The sequence below is a fragment of the Cucumis melo genome, chromosome 2 (assembly GCF_025177605.1).
Source record: "Cucumis melo cultivar AY chromosome 2, USDA_Cmelo_AY_1.0, whole genome shotgun sequence".
In the NCBI taxonomy this organism is placed as follows: domain Eukaryota; kingdom Viridiplantae; phylum Streptophyta; class Magnoliopsida; order Cucurbitales; family Cucurbitaceae; genus Cucumis; species Cucumis melo.
In genome coordinates, this window is record NC_066858.1 from 14,015,528 (window position 1) to 14,039,212 (window position 23,685).

The 23,685-nt window shown below is 33.7% G+C and overlaps 4 protein-coding genes across 7 annotated transcripts; 3 read left to right on the top strand and 1 right to left on the bottom strand.

The window, feature by feature from the left end:
• Positions 1-437: 437 nt before the first annotated feature.
• On the top strand, positions 438-1,899 carry LOC103487371 (class V chitinase-like). Its single transcript, XM_008445661.3, has 2 exons — positions 438-1,547; positions 1,708-1,899. Exons 1-2 carry the CDS (start codon positions 443-445, stop codon positions 1,728-1,730), a joined length of 1,128 nt encoding a protein of 375 aa, XP_008443883.2. The 5' UTR covers positions 438-442; the 3' UTR covers positions 1,731-1,899.
• A 6,535-nt stretch (positions 1,900-8,434) lies between these two features.
• On the top strand, positions 8,435-9,969 carry LOC103487372 (class V chitinase CHIT5b-like). Its single transcript, XM_008445662.3, has 3 exons — positions 8,435-9,366; positions 9,487-9,697; positions 9,795-9,969. Exons 1-3 carry the CDS (start codon positions 8,473-8,475, stop codon positions 9,824-9,826), a joined length of 1,137 nt encoding a protein of 378 aa, XP_008443884.2. The 5' UTR covers positions 8,435-8,472; the 3' UTR covers positions 9,827-9,969.
• A 532-nt stretch (positions 9,970-10,501) lies between these two features.
• Positions 10,502-13,132, bottom strand: LOC103487373 (class V chitinase CHIT5-like). 4 transcript variants are annotated; one of them, XM_051081563.1, is made up of 3 exons: positions 12,951-13,132; positions 11,575-12,615; positions 10,502-10,774 (listed from the first exon to the last, which is right to left on the bottom strand). In XM_051081563.1, exons 2-3 carry the CDS (start codon positions 12,437-12,439, stop codon positions 10,749-10,751), a joined length of 891 nt encoding a protein of 296 aa, XP_050937520.1. In that variant the 5' UTR covers positions 12,440-12,615; positions 12,951-13,132; the 3' UTR covers positions 10,502-10,748. The 4 variants fall into 4 exon arrangements, with proteins under 4 accessions (XP_050937520.1, XP_050937522.1, XP_050937521.1 ...); XM_051081565.1 differs by having other exon boundaries at positions 13,046-13,122; XM_051081564.1 differs by having other exon boundaries at positions 13,030-13,121.
• Positions 13,133-16,445: 3,313 nt separating this feature from the next.
• Positions 16,446-21,583, top strand: LOC103487374 (ATPase 8, plasma membrane-type). The gene is made up of 14 exons (XM_008445664.3): positions 16,446-16,741; positions 17,136-17,354; positions 17,445-17,582; positions 17,811-18,125; positions 18,217-18,543; positions 18,633-18,752; positions 18,839-18,961; positions 19,049-19,153; positions 19,249-19,558; positions 19,645-20,159; positions 20,424-20,594; positions 20,692-20,874; positions 20,949-21,124; positions 21,218-21,583. Exons 1-14 carry the CDS (start codon positions 16,694-16,696, stop codon positions 21,312-21,314), a joined length of 2,847 nt encoding a protein of 948 aa, XP_008443886.1. The 5' UTR covers positions 16,446-16,693; the 3' UTR covers positions 21,315-21,583.
• The last annotated feature ends 2,102 nt before the right edge of the window (positions 21,584-23,685 follow it).

The following is a 23,685-nucleotide window of genomic DNA, read 5'->3' on the forward strand; positions in this document are numbered from 1 at the left end:
AAAAATAGAGAATTCCATTATTTTAAGTGTATTGTTGTTATTTTTATTATTTTGTGAAATGAGAATGATTCAATTAACTTGTAAACCTATTAGAAAACATGAGATATGTGGTTTCCACTCCAACTTTACTAAAAATTTCTAAATATTTGATTTGAAACTTATGATTTAAGTTTTAGGTAATTGAACTCAGTCAATATAGACTCATTTTTTTAATTAAGTGACGTGTCAGTCTACAATGACATAGCTGCCAAACTTCATCCTCAACAATCTCTACAAGAAACTTAGAAATGTTTGATCTTTCAAATCAATAAATTACGATAACTTCTTACATTAATCACCAAATTAAATACAATTAGCATACCAATCAACATCTTCTTCTTCCCATTCAATTTATAAAATCAACAACAAACCTCCCCCAATTTCAATCATCTTCCCTTCAACAATGGCTTCCACAATAATCAATCCATTCTTCTCTTTAACCATCTTTCTTCTTCTTCTCCATCTCCACTCCTCCGTCGGACAAACCGGCCCCGGAATGAAGGGCATTTACTGGTTTTCCGGTTCTGAATTTCCCCTCTCCGACATTGATTCCTCTCTGTTCACCCATATCTATTGTGCCTTCGCCGATCTCAATCCAAACACTAACCAAGTCACCATTTCATCTTCGAACTCTGAAAGTTTCAAAAGCTTCACTCCAATCCTTCGACGCAAAAACCCAAATGTCAAAACCCTCTTATCCATCGGTGGCGGTGGCGCCGAGGCCAACGCCTTCGCTTCAATGGCCAGCCAACCCAATTCCCGCAAATCCTTCATCGATTCATCCATTTCCTTAGCCCGATCCTATAATTTATCCGGCCTCGATATCGATTGGGAATACCCATCGAACCAAAACCAAATCAACTCGTTTAAAACTCTCTGTTCAGAGTGGCGTGCCGCCGTCGAGAACGAATCCCAATCCACCGGCAAGCCCAGACTATTTCTCTCCGCCGCCGTTTTTCGATCCTCTAATTATTATGGTACACCATTACCCGCTTCAGATCTAGCCACAAAATTGGATTGGATAAACGTAATGTGCTACGATTTCTACGGCCCCGGTTGGTCACCGAACTTCACAGCACCACCAGCGGCTCTGTATGGGTCAAGTGGGCAAGTGAACTGCAACACGGGTATAACGTCGTGGATACAGTCGGGGTTTCCGGCGAATAAAATAGTGATAGGAATGCCGTTCTATGGATGGGCGTGGCGGTTGGTGAGCCAGAGCAAAAATGGGTTGTATGCACCGGCGAACGGAGCAGCGACGGGAACGGGAATTGACGGGGGAGCTATAACATACAAGGGGATCAATGAGTTTAAAAAGAGGAACGGAGTAAATGGAGTGTATAATGGGACGGTTGTTACGAACTATGTGAGATCAGGAAGGACGTGGATTGGGTATGATGATAAAGAGAGTGTTGCGGCGAAGGTTGGGTATGCGAAGAAGAAAGGATTGTTTGGTTACTTTGCTTGGCAAGTTGCGGCCGATGATAATTTTACTCTCTCTAGATTAGGTACGAATTTCATTTAATATGCTATTTTTCTTCACAAAATAATCTATATCAATTTTAATTATAACTATTATATCTTTATGAATTTGATAAAAACAAGGTATGATTGGAATTATGTAGTTTCGATTTTAATATTAATGTGGGTGTCTTTGGAATAATGCAGCTTCAACGACATGGTCCGGATAAATTGGAAGATGAGGTGGACACAATGGATATGTTTATGAATATCATGTTCCAATAGAAGTAATTAAATAAATAAATCAAGATTGTAATTGGAGATTTAGAGTGGAGTTTGCAATCCCTCGATATAGATATAATATATAGTTTGGTAATAATATATTGTATTATTGTGTGCTAATATATTTGTATTTTTTTTATATTTAATTTTATTTATTTGTCGATTAATTTGGCATTTTAATGGATAAAATGGTTAATTGGTGAAAATAATTAAAAAAAAGCCTAATTTTTCTTGCAAATTCAATCAATGGTTTCAACTAAAAATAAATATATAAATAAAAACCTGGCTATTGCCCTAAAATTGGGTGGTAATTAAGTTAAAATATAGCTTTAAATTCCTAAAACTTTTCTCTAATTTTGATATCACTAATATGGAATTTTTATATTACTTTTTATTTCAAAGTTTTAACCCTTTTTAAAATTAAGTTTTGTTCTTCTAAACATGATGTGTGGAATTCTGTATAATTTGTTTTCAAGATTTTATTAAATAACAAAAATTTAAAGTGTATATACATATAAAGGAAGTTTGTAATAATTCCCATAAATTCTGATGGAGCCAAGAGTCCATATTTATTATCTTAAAGGAATAATTAAAATATTGGAAGATAATTAAAAAATAAAAAAGAAAAGTTTTAAATATAACAAAAAAAGAAATGAAACCATTTAAAAAATATAAAAAAACTTTATATATATATATATATATATATATATATATATATTTGTAAATAGTTCTAATTATTTTCTATCCATAGGAGTTTCTCTTTGAAAAATTGTGTGAATCAAAATTTAAAAATAATAGTATATAAGAAACACAAAAGAAAACTAAGTTCAAATAAAGATAGAAGAAATTGTCCAAAATGTAAAATTGGCAAACGAATAAATAATATAAAATTTTTATTATTTCACTTTCAATAGTTAATTGAAATAATTTAATATAATGGCTTAAAAGATCATTCATATATATATAAAAGTTTATAAAACTGAAATTTGAATCAATCCCTTTGAATAATCATTTTAGCTACTTATAAAATCAATTCATTTTAGCTACTTATAAAATTGTACAGAGTCCAAAGAAAAGTATGCTAAATTTGAAGTGTTTAATTTAAGTTAAAATAGTTCTTTTTTAAAAGTTGTTTATATATATATATATATAATTTTTTTCATAAAAATTATTGTTATTAATTAGTTACTTTTGATAAAAATTAAATCTAAAAAACTAAATTTGAGATTGTGTTGGATATGTTTATAAATATTTAATTTAAAGAAACAAGTTATTTTGAAGATGTTAAGTTGTGTTTTAAACAATTTTATCTAAAAAGTAAATAAAAATAATTTTTTTAAAAAAAATATTTTTTTTCTTAAATCAATTCAACAATTCAACATTTTAAAATATTTAAACTTAAAATTTAATAAAAAAATTAAAGGTAACAATTAAAAGTATTTGTATGAGTCAAATGGTTTTATAATGTAGTTTGGATTTGGGACTTAGGAAAAGTCAAAGGTTTGAACTAATGAAACTAAAAGTCTTTACCACCACATTTAATCTACAACTTTGTCGCAAAAGTCTTTTTGGTGTATTTTTCTTCCACCAACTATTTTTATTATGCCCACAATTCAACTAACCTAATAATTTTCTTATTTTTGAATCTCTCATCTAATTTTCTTACAAGAAAATGTTTGATAAACCAAATAAACCGGACATAATCAAAGTAGAATTACTCAGGATTAAGAGTAGAAAATTTTATGGACTTTTAACCATCTAAAACTTTATGTGCAACGCTACGAATATTTTAACGAATATATATATATAAAAGTTCGCTTTTTACTTTTTTTAAATACATAATACATTATTCCTCGGTTCCATAATTGTTGAATGTGAAAATTAAATCATCAGCTTTTGAAATGATAGGTATTCAACTTTTTCTAGATGAAGTAAACTAAGAAAACAACAAAATAAACTACTACCTCACATCCTCGTTAAACTAGAATATAAAATATAAACATGAAAGACGTTTTTTTTTTTAAAGAACGTCAAAGTTGCAATACAACGAGCAATTTCATTCACCTCTTTAGAAAATGTGAAAAAAAAAATAGAGATATTTTATGTTATGAATTCCTGCACTAAGTTAGAGTATGCAGCGCCAAATCAACAAGAACGCAATAGTCATGTAATCACAAAGTAAGCGATAAAAGAATAAAGGATACAAAGATATATAGTGGTTCGACTAATTCAGTCTACATCCACTTTGAGAACCAGCTTGGTGGGATATTATTAAGAGCAAATTAAAGATACAAATTACAGATATTAACAAAGTAATTTGCAATCTGTAATATTACCGCAGAACCCGACTTTACCGTCGACCAAACACCAAGAATACGAGAGACACACGTGCTAAAATATACATTTGAATATGAGAATGAAAAGCTTCGAAAATACTCGAGAAACAAGACCCAAACACGTCGGATTAACAACCAATGACGAAATTGATCCAAACCCGTCGGAACCCAACGTCACTGCCTGAAAACTGAGACCAAAATGCTGCCCAAAACACTTCATCTCTACTCGTCAACTTAACAGTCGAAAATCGTCGTCGAGCTTCACTATGAGGACGTCAAACGTTGTTGTGCTCTCTCTAATCGCCAAGAACGTCGATCTTCCTTCACCAGAAGATGTATCGGATGCCAAACGGAATGGGTCACCATCGAACGCCGCCTCTCTCTTGGGTGATGTATGCCGTTAATATCTCTCTCTCTACTGTGTATATGCGGCTGCCCCTCTGACCTCTATCTCTTCTTTTCTTTTCTTTTTAATAAGCTAAATGAAGAAGATAAGAATATTTGCAAAAATGCCATTAAGGCATAATTACCATTCTGCCCCCAACTTAAAAACCTATTTTAAACCTACTTAAATATTTGTCACTTTTCTACAAATTTCCCTCACAACAAACTATTTAAGTCACCAAACTGATTCTTCCAATCATTCTATCATCCAGAATTAACTTTCAGCTCATTTGACCGGTATTTAAACCTATGGGCTGGAAGAATCTTGGCTACCAACCTAGCCTTATATCTAGGCTTACTGTCACATCCTGGCTTGAACCATTTTGGTTGAATGAGTTTCTGAATATTAGGGTTTGTAACCAATGATCATGTTTGATTCTTTCATAAAATGAACAACTCCGCTTCCATAGCATCCTTCCGTTGTTTCTTCGAATCATATGCAATACTGTCACTGCAAACTCCCTCAACAATCATAATCCTCTCCTATTGAGACTGTACACCATTAAATTCAGACTGCTCTGTAGCCTCTGTTTGTGAAACTAGTGGTGACTGATCACTAGATACATCTGAACCTTTGCCTAATGATCGTACTCCAAAATCAATTATGACCTCTGTCACAACATGATCAATTGTCAGTTGCTTTCTCTAATGTCGTAGTAGCACTACCTGAAACTGCAGTACCTTCCAGCACATACAGACCATTCCTTAATGTTCCCCTTAGTTTAATCAAAGAACCCTTGGTAACTTTCGTAACTCCATTCTTAAATTTTATGGTATAACATGATTTATCTAATTCACCAAGAGATATTAGATTACGTTTGAGTTTTGGAACATACTTCACATTAGTGAGCATTTTGATCATCTCATCATGTGCTGCAATTTGAACTGAACCAGTTTCCTTTACATCACAGATACCATTATCACCCAATAAGACTTTTCCCCATCACTTTTCTGAAAGTTAATTAGAAAATCCTGATTAGGAGTTATGTGAAACATGCACCCCAAATCCATGATCCAAGCATTCTGTATATCCCTATGAGACACTATCAAGATCTCTACTGAATCATACCCATCAGTAACATTCACTCACTACCTGCATGCTTGCTACTTGATGTTTCCTTGCTCTTATTCAAAGGGCAATGTTTCTTAAATTGTCCATCTTTATGACAAAGGAAATACTTTCTAGCTTCCCCCTTTGAATTCATCCTGGAACTTTTATTTTTGCCTTTCCAGCTCTTTTTGTCACTTCTTCCTCTGGCCATGAGTAACTCTTCATTCTTGTGTTCTTTCTTAATTTCGAGATTTCTAGTCTTCAAGGCATCCAACACTATATTCATGGTCAACTAGTCTTCAAGGCATCCAACACTATATTCATGGTCAATGAATCCCGACCATATTTAATAGTTGCGTTAACCTCCCGATATCACCTCCCGATATCTTTCTAGTAATGAATTTAAAAGAATCACTGTTTGATTCTCATCCGACATCTTCTCACCGATGTTATTGAGATCAACTACAATCTTCTGAAATTCATCTAGGTTCTCTTCTAAGCCTTTACGTTGCTCCTATCAAAGAATTTCTCCTTCAGATATAATTTATTTGGTAAGGATTTTGTCAAGTAAAGACTCTCTAGCTTTTTCCACAACTCCTCAGTGTTTGATAGATACTGAAGAATCGTTGAATAGGTCATTTCATCCATATCCCTTTTTTCACTTTCTATAATAAAAAGTAAGCGATAAAAGAATAAAGAATATAAAGATATACAGTGGTTCGACCAATTCGGTTTACATATATTTTGAGAACCAGTTTGAAGGGATTTTATTAAGAGCAAATTCTAATTCAAGATACAAATTACAGATATCAACAAAGTAATATGTAATCTGTAATATTACCGCATAACCTAACTTTACTATCGACCAAACACCAAGAATATGAGAGACACACGTGTTGAAATATAACTCTGAATCTGTGAACGAAAAGCTTCGAAAATACCCGAGAAACAAGACCCAAACACGTCAGATTAACATCCAATGACGAAATTGATCCAAACCCGTCAGAACCTAACATTACTGCCAGAAAACTGAGACCCAAATGTTGCCCAAAATACTCTGTCTCTAGCTATCGCCATAGCAGTAAAAAATCATCGTCGAGCTTTACCGCAAGGATGTCGGACACCAAACGCTGTTGTGCTCTCTCTAATCGTCGAGAACGCCAATCTTCCTTCACAAGAAGACGCACCAGACGCCAAATGGAATGGGTCACCGTCAAACCCCGCCTCTCTCTCGGGTGATGTATGTCGTCAATCTCTCTCTCTCTACTGTGTATATGCGGCTGCCCCTCTTACCTTTATCTCTTCTTTTCTTTTCTTTTTAATAACCTAAAGAAAGGGGATAAGAATATTTGCAAAAATACTTAAATATTTGTCACTTTTCTACATTTTCACACTCCTTTTTTTCAGCGGGAATGCCCTCTATGAAAATGGTTATTCAATTGTTGCCCTAAAATGGTTATTCAATTGTTCCTTAACTTATTTTTTTTAGTATATGATATTCTCTATAGTTCTCTTCTCATACATGTACATTATTAATTTTCTAAGATATGGTTGAATGGTTTAGGCAAGATTTGGCATATCTAATCAGAGGGAAAAAAAATTATATGCATTATACACATTGATCTTTATAATATATATATGACAAAGACTAAATGGCTGGAGAATTGGTCATATCGCTGACCGCTACAATACACAATTGAAAAATAAATAAATTGTTGATTGGTTGGAACATGAGTGCTTCACTACATCCCATTTTTTATTTTTACCATTTTTCAATATCTCTTTTAAAAATTGTGTTGATGTCATAGTGTATTAATTTTTGTATGAAGGTAAATATTTTGCTTATTTTACTATTTTAATAATTTTCCTACAATATTTCTCATATTTTAAAAAGCTAATCCAAACACAAGCTTTCAAGTACGTTTAAATTTTATAATTAAGTAATCGATTTAAGTTTTTATATTTTTGTTTAATTGTTGTTAAGTTATAAGTTTTAGTTCCTTAATTTTTTTAAATATTAAATGATTAGTTAAGTTTTTATGAATAATTTAGTCAATTTAGTTTTGGAAAAAAAATACAATTTAGTTTCTCTATTTAATCTTTAAAATTTAAAATGGAGGGATAATAAAAGATATTTTTCTCATTTACTTTTATTTTTAGGTTTTAATACATTTATAAACTTTCAATGTGTGTCTAACAAATCTACCCATTAATCCTTTAAGTTGAATATTTGGACTACCAAATACTTAAACTTTGTAAGAAATCATCCCTATCATTAAACTTCAATATTGAATAATAGAGATAGCAACCTATAAATGCAAAACCCACCCACCCTTAAACTTTTTTATATTTAACATTAAAATAAGATTTTTAGAGAAATTTGACTTTGACTAGAAATGGACAAATATGAAAGTTCACACAATAAGTTAGAAGAAGTATAGTCATGATCATGGATTTTGTTATTGTCGCCATTAGTTATTATTATAATAAAGGTTTTTCTTCTCCTAAAAAATAAAATAATTTTTTTAAAAAATATGTATGTTTGATAATTGAGTTTTAGCAATATACCTTTTTAGTGAACTTTTTTAGTCCACATGTTTGTTTGGAAGCGCAAAAATCAAATATATTTTTTCTACAAAGTGATGTATCACCAAAAATGTATTGGTCAACCAATACCTAAGTACTATGGTCACATTTATTTAAAAAATAACAATCATGATTTCCATTATTGATAATGGACATAATTTTCTATAGACAGAATTTTCAGAGCCCTTCATTGAAATTAATTTTTAAATGTTCAACATAATTTTATAAATACCCAAATTTTCATTTCCCAATCAAAACAAAAAAAACCCCAAAATGGCACTTCTCAAATTTCTTATGTGCTCTGTTTTTGTTCTTACCTTCACTGCCCGAGCTGCCCACATGTCGCCCTCGCCGCCTGTCAAGGCCGCTTATTGGCCCTCATGGTTTTCAGAATCTTTCCCACCCTCCGCCATTAACACCGCTCTCTTTACCCATATCTATTATGCCTTTCTCATGCCGAGTAACCGTTCCTTCACTTTTGATTTGCCCGAAACTACCAAGGCGGAGCTTTCCCAGTTTACCTCTTCTCTTCGGCGGAAGAATCCACCGGTGAAGACTCTGTTTTCAATTGGCGGCGGCGGTAGCGACAGTGATCTGTTTGCTCGTATTGCTTCCAATGCCAAATCTCGTCAAATTTTCATCGATTCAAGCATCAACACAGCGAGGAAATTCGGATTTGATGGGTTGGATATCGATTGGGAATTTCCTAAAGACACAACCGAGATGGAATATTTCGCGGATTTAATAACTCAGTGGCGGAAGACAATCGACAGGGAAGCAAAATTAACTTCACGGCAGCCGCTTTTGCTCTCTGCCGCCGTGTATTATGCGTCGGAGTTTCGGACATACGGCGAGCCCCGGTCTTTCCCGGCGGCGGCGATTTCAAAAAGTCTTGATTGGATCAACGTTATGTGCTTCGACTATCATGGGTCCTGGGACACGACGGCGACTGGAGCTCATGCGGCATTGTTTGACCCACACACGAATTTGAGCTCCCATTACGGGCTCCGGTCATGGATCTCAGCTGGCGTGCCTCGGAGCAAGATGGTTATGGGAATTCCTCTGTATGGGAAATCTTGGACTTTGAAGGATCCTTATGTTCATGGCGTCGGAGCACCCGCCGTCGGTGTCGGTCCCGGCGACCAAGGGATTCTAACTTATGTCCAGGTGACTTAAATTTACCGTTCAATTCAAAATTGAATATCAACTAAAAAAATTCACTCATAGATTATGAATATATATGTTAAGGAGACGATTATAGTTAGAATTATTTATATGTTTGAACAGGTAAAAGAGTTCAACGAAAAAACAAAGGCAACCATAGTATACGATATACGAACTGTGTCGGCGTATTCGTACATAAACACTTCATGGGTTGGATATGATGATGTTAAGTCAACGACGACCAAAGTGGAGTTTGCTCAAGCAAATGACTTACGTGGCTATTTCTTTTGGGCGCTCAGTTACGACAGTGGCGATTGGGAAATTTCCACTCACGGTTAGTTCAATTTAACTAATTAATTAATTTCTTTTTTCTTTTGTTAATAATGATAATTAATGACTTAATACTTTTTCTAAATTTTATTATTTTGCAGCTTCAAAGGCATGGGTTGATGATCAATATTGAGATTTGAGGATTGATGACCAATGCTAAGTAGTTTCAAATAAATGGGTTTTGCTGGGGGCTGTATTGTTTTTGTTTTGTATTTGATTGTTGAATAGTATATGATCACCAAAATATTAAATAACATATTATTATTACAAAGCTAATATATTGATTGAAGTATTAAAAAGTAGAAATTTTGTTATTTAATGTAATTATGGTTTATTTGAAACCATAAACTCATGTTTGACCTAAAAATGTCACCTTCCAATTGTTTAGATTTGAATGGATGGAGATGAATGTGTTTTCATTTTCCAATCAAAATCAAATAAATGTGCTCAATTAATAATATCTATTTTTATATGCTTTTTTTAGAAAAACTATATAAATATAGTTCATGAGTATATCATTAACTTTCCTAGTTAAAATATTTGATTCTAACAGTGATTTGGTTAATGCAGGTTTGGATTTGGATTGACTTTTTAAGTGTTGTTTATAAATTATTTTTTTTAAAAAAAAAAACTTATAAACACTTAAAAAGTCGATCTAAGCACACTTTGGTGTCTTGATGTGATTGACAATTCTATAGTATGGAATGTATAGAAAAAAACTAAAAAAAAAAAATTAATTATGCATCTAAAAGATCTAAAATTTAGGACCGAAAGTTTTCATATTTAATATTGATATGTTATGAAAGGATGAAAATGAATCTTATTCTTTGCATTAATGAAACAACGTTGAAGTGTTGATACAAATCATTTTGATGGGTATAAATGTCACTTTCAATACAACCGAACATATAAGTGAGTTGATATTTTATTTTAAAATACTATTAAGAAAGACTCCAATAAAAGAATCTATAAGAACTTGTCACTTGAAACTATGTTTTGGTTGTGCTCTAGTCGAAGAAAATGAATCTCTTGTATATCATATTAAAATTTTATTATCAACCATACATCCATGCATTTTGAGCTGCAAAAAAAGAAAAATTATTTGGTTAGATGTTCATAATTTTTTAATATTTCTAATTCTATCTCTACTATATTAAAAGAGAGTATGGATGGAAAATCTTTAGATATCCATTTTACCCCTATATTTTCATAAACTCTCATTTTACCATTTGAACTTTTCGGGTGTAACTGCCCATTTGGAAGACAATTATGTGATTTTTCCAATTTTTAGTTTACAAAATAAATTTATCTATTTTTTAAAAAAAAATTAAGTGACTTCTTGCATTTGATGTTGATATAAGGACATGACTCTTCGAGATAGGATGAAATCGATGCCCACCAAAAGCATATGTCTGGAATGGTGGTAGTTATATTAATGCATTGATTCTACGATGCATATGTAAAATGGATGTGTAAAACAAAAACAAAATAAATAATTGCATTTATATTCTTAAACAATAATTTAATGAGGTTCAAAATTTAGAGAAAACAATCGAAATAAAACCAAATTCTAACTATTAGAAAGTACTATTTAGTAGGATGAAACTATGAATCATTCCTAAGTTTAAAAACATTAAAATAAAAAAACAAAATTTTTATACTCGAGGACAAAAAATAAATTATTGCATAATTATTATGGATAGCAACAAATAAAACAATTTATAATTTAAAAGTTTCTTATTCCAAAAAAGGAATTAATTTAAAATCATTTTTTAAGATTTCAAAGCATAGTATTTAAAATCATATCTTATACTTTTCTGAAAGACCAATGGATTTTGATATATTTGGAAAGATAACCCTAAAAGAAGTTTAGAAATCTACCTGTTTCAGCGATGGTCCAATTCTTCTCATATCCAAGGGCCCAAAAAAAGTACCCACGAAGCCCATGGGCCTTCGCAAACTTAACCTTCGCATCAATAGAACTCGGCCCATCATACCCAATCCAAGTGGTTCCCGCGAACGAATACGTCGAAACGGACTCCGTATCGAACACCACCGTGGCGCCGTTCGCCGAATTAAAATCCAACACGTCAGAATAAATCATAACACCCTCATTTCCTGGCCCCACTCCCTCCGCCGGCGCTCCAATCCCATGATCACAAGCAGTCTTCAACAGCCACGTCCTCCCGTACACCGGCAGCCCCATAACCAATTTCTCCGCCGGAACCCCAGCCTCTATCCACGAATTTACGCCGTAGCTGGTGCTCAAATTGCTTGTTTTATCGAACAGCTGAGCGTGTGATCCGGTAGCCGACGGCGTCCATTTTCCGAAGTAATCGAAGCACATCGGACTGACGAAATCGACGTACTTGGTTATGGCGTCGGCAGGGTACGATCTCGGCGGCGATTGAAAACTGGAAGCGTACAAGACGGCTGCCGATAAGCCCAGTGGAGGTCGACCGGTGTTGGAGGGCGATTCTATTTCGATTGCTTGACGCCACTCTTGGAAGAGCAAAGACAAGTGGGACATGTCGTCTGTGGAATTTGGGAATTCCCAATCTAGATCAAGGCCATCGAAGCCGTACAATCTTGCGGTGGAGATAGTGGAGGCGATGAAGCTGGAGCGGGTGGTCTGGGTAGCGGCCATGGCTGAAAATATGGGAACAGAGGAGCCGTCACCACCGATTGAGAGGATGGTTTTGATTTGGGAGTCGACGGCGTGGATGGTGGAAGTGAAATTTCTCATCCATTGATCGTCGTTGGGAGTGATTGTCAATTCGAAGGTTACGTTATTTGGTTCGAGGAAGGCGTAGAAGAGGTGGGTGAAATGGGAGGTGGAGATTGCCGACGGAGGGAAGTCTTGGGCTAGCCATGAAAGCCAGTAACCGCCTCGGATATCGGAAGTTGCCGGCGATGATTCACCTGCAAGAACAGGGGAAAAAACAGAGAGTACCGCAGCAGTAAGTAGAAGAAGAGAGTAAATGTGTGAGGGAATGAATTTGTGGATGTGGGGCATGGTTGAATCTCATAAAATGAGAGAATTATTGAGTGATATTTGATACAAATTGTTTGAATTGAAGAAAATGAAGATTGATTATATCATATTTGTGTAGGAACTGGAGGTAAGATTATAAACGGAATGCTCTGTTTGTATCGAAATTTGTGTTTGAGGCCGGCTGTGAGTGCGTTCATTACAATATTACTCTTCCAAACCATAAAAAGAAAAGCAAGTAAATTGAGAAGGGGACAAAGACGACTTTGTTTCTTTATTTATGGACTTCCAAAGTTCAAGAAGCAATCATGAGTGAGCAAAGATGACGGTGGACAAAACATCACCGTCGCCGGAACTGACATGAGGTTTCTTTCAAGAATCGCCGGCCAACCTTCTTTTGGAACTTAGTATTCGAAACTTATCTGCTCCGGAACTCAAACTTTTCAGTTATTTAATAATGTGCCTCTAATGCATTTATATACAAATTTTATTGATTTAATTTTACTCAATTTCATATATATTTTACTTAGTTATTTATTTTTCATCAACTCATAAAATTACTTTTTTTTTTCTGATACTTTGGATGGACTTCTCATTGAGTTTATACAATCTTAATTCAATACGTCAAAATAATTAAATAAGTTTTTTTTTTCTAAATAAAGTTAAAACAATGATCTTAATAGCTTCGACCAACATGTTTTATGATTGAGCTTATCATTTAATAAAAGTTGTTTTTGGTCGAATAAATTAAGAATTCCAACGAAAGAATTGAATTTAAAAACTATTTTAATCCCGTTCTCAAAACATATATAACATTAGTGTGTTTAAGAAGTTGATGTCTTATAAACGGTCTTTTTTATTCTCGAGTGGAAATGTTTGATGTCCCTCCATCACTATAATTGTTGTAGTAAAAAAAACAAATGAATAAAAAATCATCGACTAAGCATTGTTTGGACCGCTTATTTATCTTTACAAAACGTAACAAAATTGAGATCCTTCATCAATTAGGACTTCATTTCGGTTACCACTATGCAAGATGAGGTTATCAACCATTTTAACTCTTTTGCCCTCTCGTGAATCCAACTAGGTTTGAATTTCCATTGTCGAGAATCCAAAGGTCATTGAAGATTGAGATGTTTCATGTGTCCCTCACCCTCCATCTTTGTCTGAGAAAAAAGCTCCATAAAATAGTGGTATATAGTGTAGAACGAATTATGCCCCAACTACACAAAGGGATAATTTTTAGTAGTCTTGAAAGAGAGCTTTTAAAGAATCCTAAAGATTGTCTAACTATGCTTAGTAAGCATCTATTGGTTGAAGATTTTAAAGTCATGAAAAACTCATGCCACTAAGATATTTGCTAATACATATATCTTCCTCCAAACAAGTCATAGATACCCAGAAATAACTTGCGTCGCAACTTTAATTAAAATTTCCTTGCCGCACACATTTTTTGTTTCTAGTTTTGAAAACTTTTCAGATTCGATCTTCAACCTCTCTAAAAATCTCTCTCATACCTAAATCAAAGCACAATTCTGAATGTCAAAACTATTCTGAAAAAAGAGATTGATTAGAAGAGTTAACTAGCTATCAGAGATGAGCTCTTGATAAGTTCTTTAGTAAAACTTAATGGTTATTAGCACGAATAGCGATTGAAAAAGATATTTAGGAGGTTTTAATAAGTTCTTTGTAATGGCTTAATAGGTTAATATGAATAGTTATTAAGAATGATATTTTAGATTGAGAGAGTTATCTATAAATAGTTATTCACAGTTTTGCTTAAAAAAAAGTTTGGAGTAAACACTTTTTAAATAATAAAATAGCATTGTTACATAGTCGCTTGGTAACATGTTCTTAATTTCTTTTATTTTTTTAATCGTCGTTGTCGTCGTCATTATTTTTATTTGTAGGAAACAAGTATGAATTTTGACCTTTTAAAATTTTGTTCTTGTTCTAAAATATTTTATGAACTCATTTTGATAATGGACTGTTGGAAATATAACAATTAGATTCAATATATTAACATATATAACAACATTTTACAAAATCGTGAATATAACAAAGTTTGCCAGAGTTTATATTAGTGATATAACAAAGTTTGTCAGAGTTTATCAATGATAAAAGTCTATCACTGACAGACCGTATAGTATGTAAATAATAGACTATAAAAGTCTTTTACGATAGAATTGTATCGTTGATAGATTTTTGCTATATTTGCAATTTTTAACGATGTAAAATTGTTCCAAATTATTTTAAATAACTCTATTAAAAGGAGTCAAACTTGATGTTCACGCACATTTGATAAGGTTTGACATAACAAAATTCGATGCAATGCACAATTGACAATACATTATTCTCTTCACAATTTCTGCACAATCTTTTTGTCTTTCGTGACATATTTAGTTTGTAGTTTTTCCACGATATCTCGACTCTAATCATTTTTTTGACTCGTTGAACTAGCATTTTACATAGAATTAGTTGAGCTTGGAAATATTTGTTTTTATTGAGCATTGGGTAGCCAAGGTTTTAATTTGAAGATGCAAAATGGAAAGTCTCTTAAATAATCTTGTTTCCCTTGCTTATTGCAATAACTTCTTCTTTGAATTCATGCAATAGATCAATCCTTGAAATCACATCCTCCTTTACTCAAATAAATAAATGATCATCCTCCTTGAAATGTTATAATTACTAAAAGCTTAAATCTCAATTAGGGTTAAATATGAGAAACCTTTCTCTAAGATAATGAATTTAATTGGAAATTAGTTTGGAGAATATGATGTGTATTTGTTTCATTTCCATAGTGACACAAAATAAGAAAGAACTGTTTACTTATTTATGGATGGAATGAGATTCAAAAGAAAATAATATGGGTAGGATTTTGTATATGCTCAAGGGTTGTATTTCAACCAAAAAAAAAAACTAGAATTTATGATTTTTTTTTTGAAAAATGGTCGAAAAATGGCAAATTTGACAAATCTTTTACAAAATATAATAAAATTTTAGATTTTATCAATATGCTTTTATCGGTGGTATTGATAAAATCTAAACTTTTACTATAGTTCGTAAATATTTTAATTTATTTTACTATATTTGAAAATATATCACGAATTCAAATCACGTAAGTAATCACAAAATTTAACTTAATTATTTTTATTTTATTTTTATTCACATTACATTATATTTTTGTTATTCATTTTTCTAAAATATTTAGCCAAATTTTTAAAAATAAAATTTCTTTTTTGAAAGAGACATTTTCAAAAAAAAAAAAAAATAGAAAAAAAAACTATAAATGACAAAATTTATTAGTTTAAATATTTTTTCAAATTTTATATTTTTGATAATTTTCCTTTTTATATAGAAAAACTACCCTTTATAATGCATGTTCAAATCAATTTTATATATCCAAACAAAAATTACAATTTATGTCACAACAAAATAATAAGAAAATAATTATAAAGAAAATTCTACCCTAGACTCCTAATTTTCTTTAGCTCTCAATCTTATTAGAAATTTTTAAAACTTATATATTTAAAATTTTAAGAAAAAAGTGAAAAAAAAAAACCATTTATTTTGTTTTCATCCAAACATATATTAAGAAAAAACATATTGTTAAAGTAACCTATTATTGTTGGTAGAAGAAAGCGGAGAGTGTGGTAAACCACAAAAATGTAAAAACAAACTCTATTGTCTCTTGTCCAAGTAAAAGTTATTTTGTATAGAAATCAACGGGGGTTCATGAGATTTGATGAAATATTTAGCTATAAGAAGTTGGTTGGGTTTTGCTGTTAAAATTGTTGCCAACTCCATCTGCATGATATTACCTGTTTTTTAATCTCTTCCTCTCCCTCTCCTTTTCCCTTTGGGGTTTTAAATATGATTCAATAGCACAAACATAGGGAAGAGGGAAAGGGATTAAGGAGGACAAAAATATATATACATATATATATTTTTTAATTTCTTGGATACTTTGATCTTCTTTGTTTTGTTGGCTGTTCTTTTGGGTCAGCTATGGGTGACATTTCATTGGAAGATGTCAAGAATGAGAACATTGATCTAGTAATTAATTACATTCTTCTTCACTTCAATGACATACTCATTCTTAGTCGTGTAAAATGATTAATGATCTATCTCTTTTAACTTTCTGCTTACGTTAAAATGCAGTAATATAGTGGCGTTGTATATTGTGACCTTCGTTTTTCTCACACTTTGGTGGAGAGAAATGAATATCATGATAATGCTATGACTGTTTCTAAGGGATATTGTGTAAAAATTGTGTTTTGACGTAAGCATAATGTTAGATATTGTTGGTTTGTGAGGATAGTCATTAATCATATTTAGGGAGTTGAGAATGAGTTGTCCATATACAAAATTTTTCTAACATTCTTCTTCTTCTTCTTCTTCTTTTTTGAGTTATTGGTTTGAACTACTTCTTTCTTTATTTATTTTGTAGGAACGAATTCCTATTGAGGAAGTTTTTGAGCAACTAAAATGCACAAAAGAAGGATTAACTACAGCAGAAGGAGAAAAAAGACTCCAAATTTTTGGCCCAAACAAGCTTGAAGAGAAAAAAGAGAGCAAGCTTTTGAAGTTTTTGGGGTTTATGTGGAACCCTCTCTCATGGGTCATGGAGTCTGCGGCAATCATGGCCATTGTTCTGGCCAATGGAGGGGTATATAACTTCTTGTTCAATTCTTCTTCCATTCTTTTAATTTCATGCACAATAACTTCATTTTGATTTGATTATGTTCCAAATTTCCAGGGGAAACCACCAGATTGGCAAGATTTTGTTGGTATCATTGTCTTGTTGATCATCAATTCTACCATTAGTTTCATTGAAGAAAACAATGCTGGAAATGCAGCAGCTGCTCTCATGGCTGGTCTTGCCCCCAAAACCAAGGTATTTCCTTTTCTTTTCTAGTTCCTAGTGAATGAACATAGTATCAAAACAAAAGATATTGTATTCTACTCTTGGATGTCCTAGAAATCGACTAGTTAAGTCAAAGTACGGATAAGAAATTGAATTTATGATAATGCCTTGACTTAAACTTTTGAGTTTAGTGGTGATTTCACACTATAGAGGAACTTTTGGTGGTTTATAGGAATTGTTGTTTTATGAATTTTGTAGGTTCTAAGAGATGGAAAGTGGAAAGAAGAGGAAGCAGCAATTCTGGTTCCAGGAGATGTGATTAGTGTCAAATTGGGAGATATTATCCCAGCTGATGCACGTCTCCTAGAAGGTGATCCTCTTAAGATTGATCAATCTGCTCTTACAGGTGAATCTTTGCCTGTCACCAAACATCCTGGTGATGAAGTGTTTTCTGGTTCCACCTGCAAGCAAGGTGAGATTGAGGCCGTTGTTATTGCCACTGGTGTGCATACTTTCTTTGGAAAGGCAGCCCACCTTGTGGACAGCACCAACCAAGTTGGTCATTTCCAAAAGGTATAAGAAAACTTATTTAATTCACACAACCAAGTTAACTTGGGATTTGTGGCAAGATTTTTGGTTCTAACATTGGTTCATCATCGATCAGGTGTTGACGGCCATCGGAAACTTCTGTATATGCTCCATTGCCGTGGGAATGGTCATTGAGATCTTGGTGATGTATCCAATTCAACATAGGGCATATAGAGAAGGAATTGACAACTTGTTGGTGCTTCTCATTGGAGGTATTCCCATTGCAATGCCAACCGTTCTGTCAGTAACCATGGCCATCGGATCGCATCGCCTTTCACAGCAAGGTGCCATTACCAAGAGGATGACAGCCATTGAAGAGATGGCTGGGATGGATGTTCTTTGCAGTGACAAGACTGGAACTCTCACCCTCAATAAGCTCACAGTAGACAAGTCCTTGATTGAGGTCAAGTTCACATATTTGTAACCTATAGAATTGTAGTTTTGGTCATTGACTTTGATCATGGCTCATCATGGTGTGTTTTAGGACTGTAGGTTTTTGTGCCAAACATGGACAAAGACACTGTTATGCTGTTTGCTGCAAGAGCTTCCAGAGTTGAAAATCAAGATGCTATTGATGCTTGCATTGTTGGAATGTTGGGTGACCCTAAAGAGGTTAATTGCTCAACTCTATGTTTATATTCATTATTGAAGCTTCTGTCGTATCTAAACTATTCTTACTTTACATTTGGCTTCCAAAGGCAAGAGCAGGAATAACTGAGGTACATTTCTTGCCTTTCAATCCCGTCGATAAACGTACTGCAATTACCTACATTGATAGTGACGGTAACTGGCATAGAAGCAGCAAGGGTGCTCCTGAACAGGTAGTGTTGCTTTTCTGATAGGCAATATCACTTGGGTTGAATCACATCTTTTTTAGATGCCTAACTTTGTCGTTTTGGTGGTAATAGATAATTGATCTTTGTGAGCTCAAAGGAGAAATAAGAAGGAAAGCTCATGAAATTATTGATAACTATGCTAACCGCGGTCTTCGATCCTTGGCTGTCGGTCGACAGGTGAATATGTGAATATATATAATAGGTTTTGTTAATTCGTAGAATGAATGAGCTTTCTTATTTATCATGAACCTTTAATTTTCCTCCATTTATAGACTGTTAAGGATAAAGACAAAGAGAGTGCTGGAGAACCATGGGAATTTGTTGGTCTCTTGCCGCTATTTGATCCTCCAAGGCATGATAGTGCAGAAACCATTCGTCGAGCTCTTGAACTTGGTGTTAACGTTAAGATGATTACTGGTGATCAACTTGCTATAGGAAAAGAAACTGGTAGAAGACTTGGCATGGGCACCAACATGTATCCATCGTCGTCTTTGCTTGGCCAAAGCAAAGATGAGTCAATTGCTTCCATTCCTGTTGATGAACTCATTGAGAAGGCTGATGGGTTTGCAGGAGTCTTTCCGGGTAATCACATTATACTTTTAACTACAATGGGATAGATGAAACAATCAGTCATCCTCAACTAAACTATATTCATTTGTTGATTGCAGAACACAAGTATGAGATTGTCAAGAAACTTCAAGAGAGGAATCATATCTGTGGCATGACAGGAGATGGTGTCAATGATGCTCCTGCTCTCAAGAAGGCCGATATCGGTATTGCTGTGGCCGATGCAACCGATGCAGCAAGAAGTGCATCAGATATTGTCTTAACAGAGCCAGGGCTAAGCGTGATTGTGAGTGCTGTGTTGACTAGTAGGGCCATCTTCCAGAGAATGAAGAACTACACTATATATGCAGTTTCCATTACAATCCGTATTGTTTTGGGATTCATGCTTGTGGCTCTCATTTGGAAGTTTGATTTCTCGCCTTTTATGGTCTTGATCATTGCCATCCTAAACGATGGAACCATCATGACCATTTCAAAGGATAGAGTCAAGCCATCACCTGTGCCAGACTCATGGAAACTCAAAGAAATTTTCGCCACTGGTGTTGTCCTAGGAACATACATGGCCCTTATGACCGTAGTTTTCTTTTGGCTTGCCAATGAAACCAATTTCTTCTCGGTAAGAAAACAAAATCATTATCCCTTCTTCAAGTGCAATTATGACATTGGTTATGTATACTAACATGCAATGAAGATTCTAGGTCTCACTTCCAATATTATAAATTCAAAGTACAAAATACAATAAACAAGATAACCGGATCCTAACAGCCCATAGTATAACATTCGTCCTAAAATGTTTGACTGACTAATGGCTACCCACTACCATTTACCCCTTTTTCTCTCCTAACATTTGAGGTCTAACTCATGTTAACATTGTTTGCAGAATACATTTGGTGTAAAACCACTCAAAGATCTTGCTGAGATTAATTCTGCTCTCTATCTTCAAGTTAGCATCATCAGTCAAGCTCTCATCTTTGTCACCAGGTCAAGAAGTTGGTCTTTTGTTGAATGCCCTGGTTTCTTGCTAGTTATTGCTTTCATTGCTGCTCAGTTGGTAAGAACACTTGCATTTTTCTTCTTGTTTCTCAAACATTTTCCAAAATTTCATTTATCTATCTCTTGATTATTGATTCTATTATCTACACTTTCAGGTTGCCACTTTAATTGCTGTATATTCTGAATGGGATTTTGCAAGGATCAAAGGTGTTGGATGGGGATGGGCAGGAGCTATCTGGGTATTCAGTATTGTTACTTACTTCCCACTTGATGTTCTCAAATTCTCCATTCGTTATGGTCTAAGTGGAAAGGCTTGGGACAACATGCTTGAGAATAAGGTTTGTGATCAAACTTTTGTAATGTCATTTCCCATTGTAACTATTTGTACTAATGGATATTCTTGACCATTTAGACGGCGTTTACGACTAAGAAAGACTACGGAAAAGGCGAAAGAGAGGCACAATGGGCAATAGCACAACGTACAATGCACGGTCTAGAACCACCAGAAACCATATTCCATGAAAAGAGTAACCATGAGGAGCTTTCAGAGATTGCAGAACAAGCCAAGAAAAGGGCTGAAGTTGCTAGGTAACTTAGAAAACGAATGTACATCGATAACTAACACTTAGAAAGTCATTTCAAATGAAATTTTATTAAATTGTTAAATGTTGAATGGTCCAGATTGAGGGAGCTTCACACTCTAAAGGGCCATGTGGAGTCGGTAGTGAAGTTGAAGGGATTGGACATTGAAACCATCCAACAACACTACACTGTTTAACTTGCAATGGAGAGGACAACATTTGGCTGACTTTCAACAAAATGGAAGAAGTAATAATTTTAAAGGAAATGAAAAAGCAAAAAACATGAATAAATTTTAATGGTGGTGGATGGGTTATTATGATTATTTTTTCTTCTTTCTTTTGTACTCATAATTCTTTTACCATTGCGAAGGAAAATGTATTCTAGATTGAAAGTTCTAAAGGATAGGAAAATTCATGGAATTTTAAAGGAATATAATATATATATAGTTATATATAGTTATAATAATCCACTTCTACAGTACTATAATATATATTTATGATTAAATAATTTTCTATTTTCAACGTGGACGGTTAATATATGGGAAATTTCCAAAAATAGGTTAAAAAAAGAGCTTTAAATGAATTTTGGGACAAGTTTTCAAAAGAAAAACTTTTAAGACAATTTGGGTGTGAATGGACAAAAATGCCCTTCATTAAATTTCTATCGCTCTCTATTGAATTTTTCGCCTACCCACGTTCGCTTTTCCTTCTCTTTCGCGTAGAACACCTGAAGTAAAAAAAAAAACATCTCCTTTCGTTGGCTTTTGAAATTTCCTGCTCTGCTCTTCGAAGATACTCCGACTGTTCGTCTGTCGTCGGTCCTCCAGTGCATTTCGTCGCTTCTCCTTTTTGAACCTAAGAATCAACTTTGAGCGTTTTCTCTTGTTTCAGTGAGTTTTATCTGTAACCCATTTTCAATATATTTGCTGTAAATGTTTGGTTTGGAATCGACTTATTTGCTGGAATTTGTTCCTTTTTCTTCAGGCTTCAATCATGACATCGACATCGACATCGACCGACGAACCCTTGTACAAGATTAATCCTTCCCATCATTTTTATTCCCTAGTAAGTTGTTTGTCTCATTTAGAAAAGACAACACATAATATTAAGGGCAAACTCAAACCCGATCAATTAGCCTTATTTAGGAAAACAAAGTTAGGGCACTTTTTGGACCTAAATATTGTCTTTAATGGGCCACTCATCCACTACTTACTGTTAAGGGAGGTGGAAGATGAAGGAAAGGATTCTATAAGTTTCTTACTAGGGGGCGTTGTTTGTACTTTCGGTAGGAGAGAGTTTAACATCATAACTGGACTATGGGGTCCTAAAGAGGACTATATTCAGTTGGTTGGGAATAATCGACTGTTGGAGAAGTTTTTTCAAAGACAAGGAGTGTATTTATGTTAGCGACTTAGAGGATATATTTTTGGAATACGAGGGTGATGACGATGATATTGTGAAATTAGCTTTAGTCTACTTTATAGAGATATCTTTGTTGGGAAAAGATAGGCGAACCAAAGTCGACATTGGTTTTTTCAAGAATGCTGATGATTGGAATACATTTAATAATTATGATTGGGGTCGGATTGTTTTTGTACGCACGCTAAGTGCCTTGAAAAGAGCCTTGGACAAGCAATATGCCAAGGGAAAGAAGAAATCAACACAGACAAAAAAAATATACTATCAATGGATTTTCGCATGCATTACAGGTATGTGACTTCTTACTTCTTACTTCAAAACTTTTAAACGATCATTTAGTTATTTAAACGATCGTTTAGTTATTTAAACGATCGTTTAGTTATTTAAACAATCGTTTAGTTTTTTTTAACGATCGTTTAGTTATGTTAAACGATCGTTTAGTTGTTTTCAAACGATTGTGAAACCACTTGTTTATATATCTATATATATCTTGTGGCACTTCCTAAATTTGTTTGTCAAATGTCGAATAGGTTTGGGCATATGAGTCTATACCAACCATCATTGGATGTGGTGTAGATAAAGTAAACGATCATGTCATACCACGAATGTTGAGGTGGGTGTGCCAACAATCACCAAAGTCCCAAACTATAAGCCAGGTGTTTGACTCGCCAATGGTAAGTAGCAAGCAATAGTAACTTACTTAAGGATCACATGATTTTATGCTTATTTCTTTGTCTTAAATACATTTGCCTTTTTCTATTTGCAGTTTATAATTAAGGCGGTCATTGAGATGACACCTGAAGAGGAGCAGTTGAAAATTGCTTCAGGTGATCTCTTTGAAAACTTCCGCTCATCTACCATTATTCAGTCGAAGAATGGTGGTTCAAAAAGAGTAAAAGAAGTTGTTAATGATGAAGATGACTTCAAAAAGAGTAAGAAACAGAAGTCCAAGATTAAGATGAAAAAGGCTATTCGGAATCTCCAAGATCGAGTAGCGGTTGTTGAAGGGCAACTTAATAGTATAAAATCATATATTGACGAATTGAAGGGCATGATGTCAACCATATTGAAGCACATTGGACTTCAAAGAAAGGTTAGGAATGAAACTGTTAAGTGTATTGACGTTAGTTGTTTCATATTTGGTAATTA

What these genes read in the sequence shown, in the direction of transcription:
- LOC103487371 (XM_008445661.3), top strand. Translation starts at nt 443, where the DNA reads ATGGCTTCCACAATAATCAATCCATTCTTCTCTTTAACCATCTTTCTT. An exon ending in TTTTACTCTCTCTAGATTAG is followed by an intron (nt 1,548 to 1,707) that starts GTACGAATTTCA and finishes GGAATAATGCAG; the next exon opens with CTTCAACGACATGGTCCGGA.
- LOC103487372 (XM_008445662.3), top strand. Translation starts at nt 8,473, where the DNA reads ATGGCACTTCTCAAATTTCTTATGTGCTCTGTTTTTGTTCTTACCTTC. An exon ending in GGATTCTAACTTATGTCCAG is followed by an intron (nt 9,367 to 9,486) that starts GTGACTTAAATT and finishes ATGTTTGAACAG; the next exon opens with GTAAAAGAGTTCAACGAAAA. An exon ending in TTGGGAAATTTCCACTCACG is followed by an intron (nt 9,698 to 9,794) that starts GTTAGTTCAATT and finishes ATTATTTTGCAG; the next exon opens with CTTCAAAGGCATGGGTTGAT.
- LOC103487373 (XM_008445663.3), bottom strand. Translation starts at nt 12,709, where the DNA reads ATGCCCCACATCCACAAATTCATTCCCTCACACATTTACTCTCTTCTT. An exon ending in TTGGACCATCGCTGAAACAG is followed by an intron (nt 10,775 to 11,574) that starts GTAGATTTCTAA and finishes CTTTTTTTGCAG; the next exon opens with CTCAAAATGCATGGATGTAT.
- LOC103487374 (XM_008445664.3), top strand. Translation starts at nt 16,694, where the DNA reads ATGGGTGACATTTCATTGGAAGATGTCAAGAATGAGAACATTGATCTA. An exon ending in TGTTGGGTGACCCTAAAGAG is followed by an intron (nt 18,753 to 18,838) that starts GTTAATTGCTCA and finishes TGGCTTCCAAAG; the next exon opens with GCAAGAGCAGGAATAACTGA. An exon ending in AAAAGGGCTGAAGTTGCTAG is followed by an intron (nt 21,125 to 21,217) that starts GTAACTTAGAAA and finishes TGAATGGTCCAG; the next exon opens with ATTGAGGGAGCTTCACACTC.